We start from the raw sequence: 6184 nt of genomic DNA on the forward strand, positions 1-6184 counted from the left end.
GTCCATTTTGCACGTGAAAGGACTTCAATAGTTCTTTTGTCCAATTAGGTACATGGTTGAGCAGAATGCTGAGGATATGGATGATCCATATTGTCACTCATTTTTCATGATTAAATGGCAAAGGCAGACAGTAGCCACTTGTGGAAAAATTGGAATGATAGTAGGCCACTCCTTCGCTAGGTCCCTCTTGTATTGGCTAACTAGCTCTCTTCTAATTGCCCGTCCTCACTAGGGGTGTAACGGATCCGGTTTTGAACAAAATTATGATGCACCGATTATCCTCCTAAACCGATACCTCTGGTTTTATCGGTTCCGGTCTGGTTCGGTCCAATTTTTCGGTTTTAATATTATTAGTATTAGGGAATAAAATATAATTAATATACTAATTAATTAAAGCGAAATGTAATTAATATACTAATATATATTAGTATTTTTATCAAAAAAAATATATTGAGAATTTATTAGGCATAAAATTTTATTAATATATATTTTATGTTTAAAGTATATGATTAAATAAATTTTCAGTGTCACAAAAGAAAACCAAAAACTGAGGAAAAACAACTAGTACATAAATTTTACGAGATGCGTTCCTTTCTCAATATATAGTCCACCGCTTCTTCCACGGTGTCAACAACCTGCACTAGCAACACAAGGGTTCAGATAATTTATCCCAATTGAACACAGAAATTGGTTGCAAATTTATCAAAATTTTCATCTACATATATTTAGGAAGCTGTGCTTAGTCTGCCCCCAAAACTTTTCGTTTGTTCCGAGTAAAAATTAAGAAGCAATCCAAGATCAATTAGATATTTCAGCAACCACCTTCTCCATTAACCCTTCTTCAGCCCATTGCTGAGGCAGGGTTTAAACGGGTCCTTGCTACTCTTAAAACTTGATTTCCCCAAAATATATATTTTTTTTTAAGTAATTTCCTCAAAATATTACCAGATATAACACGGGCCCTGTACCCTATAAGAATTTGCATCCATGGAATTGTAATTTATTTTATTGGTTTTCCTTGATACTATATTTGCACAACACACTTCTATTGGAGTCAATCAAACACTTACCAGATCTGCTGGAAAGTCAGCATCATTTTCCTTTCCCTTAAAAACCCCTGTCCTCGTCAGAATGGAAAACCAGGGATGCCCTGCCTGAAAATGCAAAATGTTATAACCTATTATGGTATCTTCAGACACCTAATGTAGATAATGAACCATGGTATTCCTAAAGCATGAAAGAATGAAATAAAGTGACAAACCTGCTTTGCACCTTTGATGTCAACTGAAGGATTATCTCCAACCATATATACTGTCTTGAAATGACTTTCATCAATTGCATGATCAACATGCAGCTTATGGTCAAGAGATGACCGAAGCTGCTTTAGTACAGTTTCAGCATTCCTAAATACAAATGGATTTGGCTTCCCAAAAGACGTATACTCTAGAGCGTTAGGGTGGATTCTGCAGATTAAGACTAGTGCATTTAGCTTAGAAAAAAGAATTACAGCGTAATTCAGACAATAGATACAAAAAAAATAAACAACCATGCTTTTTACCTATTAAAAATGGATTCTAATGCAATTCTGAAAGCTCCCATGCCAAATCGCTCAGAAGGAAAAGCAGCCTACCTTTGGTGACACCTTGTTAGTACCTCATTAGGTTTTACAGAAGTAGTTACATAGAAACTCGAGAAATTAATTTTGTGACTGATCACAACAAACCTGATACTTAAGGTCATCATGCGCAAAATATAGAGGTGGTTGGTGTCCAATTTCCCTTCCAGGAAGACCTCCGGTTCTTAAAATGTCACATAGAACCTGGAACCAAGGCGACTGTGGTCAGTTGAGAACTTGAAAGTTTCCAATACCAAGAATATTACACTTGAGATGCAGGGCAGGGGACCACCTATAACAATTCTTGCATAAATAAATAAATCAACACACTAAATGCGCATTAAAGTTTATATGATCAGATAATCTATGAATTCAGGATAACCTGATTGCCTCTGCCCCAGTAACTTCCCACATAAATCAATAAATAAATAAATCAACACACTGAATGCATATAAAAGTTTATATGATAAGATAAGCCATGGATTCAGAATAACCTGAATGTCTCTGCTCCAGTCTACAGAATCACTAACAATAAATGCTGCCTGAACCCTCTGTGAGTAAAGACTGTTTGTTTGAGTTATCTTGTTAAAAGTGCTACTCTGATTGGCAGCCAACTTAGTTGTCCATTTCTTATATTTTGCCAACGGATCAATGTCTTCAAAGAAGGATGCATATTCATCTATAGAGAGCACATTTCTGAAAATAAAATATGTCAGCACAGAAGTCCTTCAGGGACTCCTCAGGCCATATTTGAGAGTTTATACATGGGTATTAATGGCATTCAACAAGGCAAAAGCCTTACTTAAACCCATATTCAAACATCACTGCAGCAGGTTCACCTTTTCCCACAGCAACAATGAATTCATTCTCATATCTGCACAACACAAAATGTAAATACTAAAGAGAGTACTGTAAGATATGATTTTATTTTATCAATGTAACAAATTAATTCTCAATTTTACTCAGATGTTTTATTTTTTAACTTTTGATATGTATATGCCAATCAAAGCTACAGTTTTCAGCGTTCAGGTCTTTATCTTTTTTTATTATTATTTGTCCATCCTTTATTAAAAAGCGTGAAAGACACAACTCAAGTACAAAGGAAGTATACAAAAGAAATGCCTAGCTAGAGAATCAAAACTTTTATTATTGGGGTAACATATCATAAGATCTACATCTTTGTTTGGCATGCCTATTCTTGCATTGGGATCTAATTTTGTCAAACACCTCCAAGTCTAAGGTTAGAATCCTCTAGGGTGCAAACAAATTCTAGGGGCCATCAAACTGGGAGAATTTTTTCTTGAATTACCTAAGATGCACTTGCAGCAAACTCCTTGCCTAGAGCTTGTGCACCCCTGGAATTAGTCTAGACTACGCTCCCCGGTGCCAATAAAAAAAATATAATTCTGTCATATAAATCACAAAATAAAATATAATAATTGAAAGTAACTGAATGCATGTGTTTTTCAAAATGTTTTAAGCAAGTGTATGCATGGGTTTCCATTAGAGCCATATATCATGGGCATTAATTCACCGGCTGGAACTTCAACCCATCTATTACTTCAGCACAAAACTATGTCCTTGTCATCTCTATGTTATTTTACACACTCCACGAATGTATGAACAGATGCACGAAATCAATTGTATTTGACATTATTGCACACCAGTGATTTGCATACCAAACTGGATATTGATGATAGATCACAGTTGGTTTGAAGGCATACCTATCCACTAGTTGTTTAAAAGGAGAATGACCTTGTAATACCTGCATGATAATTGTAGTTCGAAGATGAAAAAAAAGCAATCATAAAAGAGAAACCAAATAAAGGTTCAGGAGTTTGATGGTCAAATGATAAAAGTTTTGATATCATTATATATTTATGTGATCTCTCAACAGGTCTGATTGCTGAGCAAGAATGATCAGTAGATGACAATAGAAAAGGAAGGATAAATAGCACTTAAAAATTATTTCTGAAAATCTTCCTTAGCATATTACCTGTGAGGATAAAATGTTTACACCCAACAGTTCACTTAACTGGAAGGCTCTTTTCGATTCACGAAAACCACCTCCTGTTTGATTAAAGAACCAACCCTAACCGTTAGATTATACACTGAGAGGTAGCGCTAAGGTGGCCTATATTCAATTCCAGATTCCCAGGTCTTTGGTACAATGCCATACAATCACTCGGGTGTATGCCCAGACTCTGAGCCTAACACATTCAACTTTCAATCTTAGACCATATTTAGGATTTGGACTCAGAGAGCTATGAATCCGTTCAATTAACATTATTGTAAGGAGCACAGAATCAATGGATGACTTACCATTTGTCAAGAAAACGTAAGGAATCTTCAAATAACCTGCTTGCAACATAAAAACAATCGATTACATAAATATATAGCGTTAGAAAATGCCTCTAATTATACGAGAAAGCAAAAGTTAAGACTACCGATTTACAAGATATGAATTTTATGCCTGGGCACAAACTAATAATCAATCATCAAAATGCGAAATCAAGCAGGAACCCAAAACCAAGTAAACGAAATGTCGTGTATATATACGTACACCCACAAACACAAACATATAAATTAAAGCGTAGTACCAGAGTCATCATATAACCTTCTCAGAGCCGGGGGGGAACCTCCGATCGGCGTGTCTTCGCGCAGAACGACGCCATCGATATCGAACGCGATACCAAAAGAAGGCCTGCAGTTCAAAGACGTAGAACCAAAGCATTAGTCATACACGAATGTCTGACAAGATAAAACAGACAATTACAAAAAACGAACGCTGAGAGAATGACCATTGAGACTGTGAGGAAAGCTGAGAGACTGAGCGAGAGAAAAATTGGGAGAAGAAAAGCGAGGGCAATTGCTTTGTGTTTGAGCGCTGAGATTGCGAAGCCCTTCTGATTATTGCGAAGCTTCCCATATTTTTCTTCGATGGACACAGATTAACAACATAAAAATGAGGAAAGAAAGCTCTGGAAAACAAGGGAACACAGAAATCTCTTTCCTTTCGCCACACAACTTTCACTGTATAAATTTTTGTAGCTGATCAGACTCTTTTTAGCACTTTGGCGTACATTTTTTTTTTTTTTTAACATTTCCAACTTCTATATAATTTTAGATATTTAACGCATGAAGAATAAAGAATAAGTTATTGAGCTGAAACAATATAGTATTCTTTAATATTGGGGCAATGAAATGGGATCATCCTATTAGTTTAAGAAAAATGCTACTTAGGGGTGTACAAACATCGATCAAACCGGCCATGATTGACGTGGATTGCCTGTTAGAGTACAGAACAGGTTGAAACTAGCAGAGAACCAGTCAGCCGGCGGTAAACTAAGTTGAAACTGATGTTGGCCGGTTCGGTTCTAGTTTGAACGTGGTTCAAACCACCGAATCGACCAATTATATATATATATATATATATATATATTGTTTTATATATATTCTTTTAGATATATCTTAAGTTGGCATCGTTTAGAAACAAAAAAAAATTAGAATGAAACGATGCCGTTTGGTTTAATACACCAAACGACATCATTTCAATTTAGGGTTTGATATCCCATTTTCTTATTCTTCTCCCGATTCTCACACTCTCTACTCTCTCACATAGAGCCGTAGCAGCGCATCCCCCTCTCTCTCTATCTGAACCATCTTTGAGTTTCAAACTATTTGCGACACCGAAACAATAGACTTTCCATCTCATCGCGACGTCGAAGGGATGCCGACAACCAATTGGGATCAGGCCAAAATCGACGTCACCGGTTTTCTCTCCCTTTACCGGCTGGTTTTGGCTGGTTTTATCCATGTATATAAGTTGTCAGTTTTCACCCCTAATGCTATTTACCCCACTTAAATTTATCATTCAAAGTTATTGCTCGAATATTTTATATTTCTTTATTATTATTTTTTTTAATAGTTAGGAAGTGATTAGTAGTAAAGTTGTATATATATATTTTTAATTTTTTTCTTAATGATTAAATATGTCAAAAAAATGTTCAAAAGAAAATGAAATTTTTTTGTTCTAGCAGTACACCAGGTGGTAAACTCTGGGCAACCTGCTAACACTACCCTTAGTTTAATGTGAACTGAGTGATAAAATAATTGTATATGTATTATTACTCATTTAATTATATAGTCATTTAAAATCTTAGAGCTGTCATTTTTAGTCACTTAAAACATTTTAAGCAATTGTACCATTAAGGGTTGTGCTTCAACGGTTTTAGGGTTATTTCCAAGTGATCTAGCATGTACTAAAATGTTTTTAAAAGTGTTCCACACCGACTGGTATGGCTGAAGTTTGTCTTACCAAAACAGTCACAAATACAAGACATCTTAATATTTTGTTTTGTTTTAAATTTTAGTATATTTCGGCTTGTTTCAAGTGTTTTGGTCAGTTTCCAGTATTCTTAAAATGACAGTCATTGTAATTTCTAGCATATGGTTTAAAAACCCTTCCTCACTTTCTCTTCATTCACTCTACAAGAGTTTTGTTACTTTCTCACTGCTGAGCATTTTGATCAAATCATTGTAATTTTAAGAACCACTCTACTTGCATGC

General features: G+C 35.3%; 1 protein-coding gene across 4 annotated transcripts; it reads right to left on the reverse strand.

The window, feature by feature from the left end:
* Positions 1-518: 518 nt before the first annotated feature.
* On the reverse strand, positions 519-4660 carry LOC121239903 (uncharacterized protein YKR070W). Of its 4 annotated transcripts, XM_041137272.1 has the most exons (12): positions 4417-4660; positions 4216-4319; positions 3938-3973; positions 3612-3685; positions 3340-3380; positions 2418-2489; positions 2110-2311; positions 1724-1819; positions 1559-1626; positions 1262-1463; positions 1071-1154; positions 519-635 (listed from the first exon to the last, which is right to left on the reverse strand). In XM_041137272.1, the coding sequence occupies exons 1-12, from the start codon at positions 4542-4544 to the stop codon at positions 576-578; spliced, it is 1167 nt and encodes a 388-aa protein (XP_040993206.1). In that variant the 5' UTR covers positions 4545-4660; the 3' UTR covers positions 519-575. The 4 variants fall into 4 exon arrangements, with proteins under 4 accessions (XP_040993206.1, XP_040993208.1, XP_040993207.1 ...); XM_041137274.1 differs by lacking the exon at positions 3612-3685 and having other exon boundaries at positions 527-635; positions 4233-4319; positions 4417-4458; XM_041137273.1 differs by having other exon boundaries at positions 527-635; positions 3340-3685; positions 4233-4319; positions 4417-4458.
* Between the last annotated feature and the right edge of the window lie 1524 nt (positions 4661-6184).

Source organism: Juglans microcarpa x Juglans regia, chromosome 7D (assembly GCF_004785595.1).
Source record: "Juglans microcarpa x Juglans regia isolate MS1-56 chromosome 7D, Jm3101_v1.0, whole genome shotgun sequence".
NCBI lineage: Eukaryota > Viridiplantae > Streptophyta > Magnoliopsida > Fagales > Juglandaceae > Juglans > Juglans microcarpa x Juglans regia.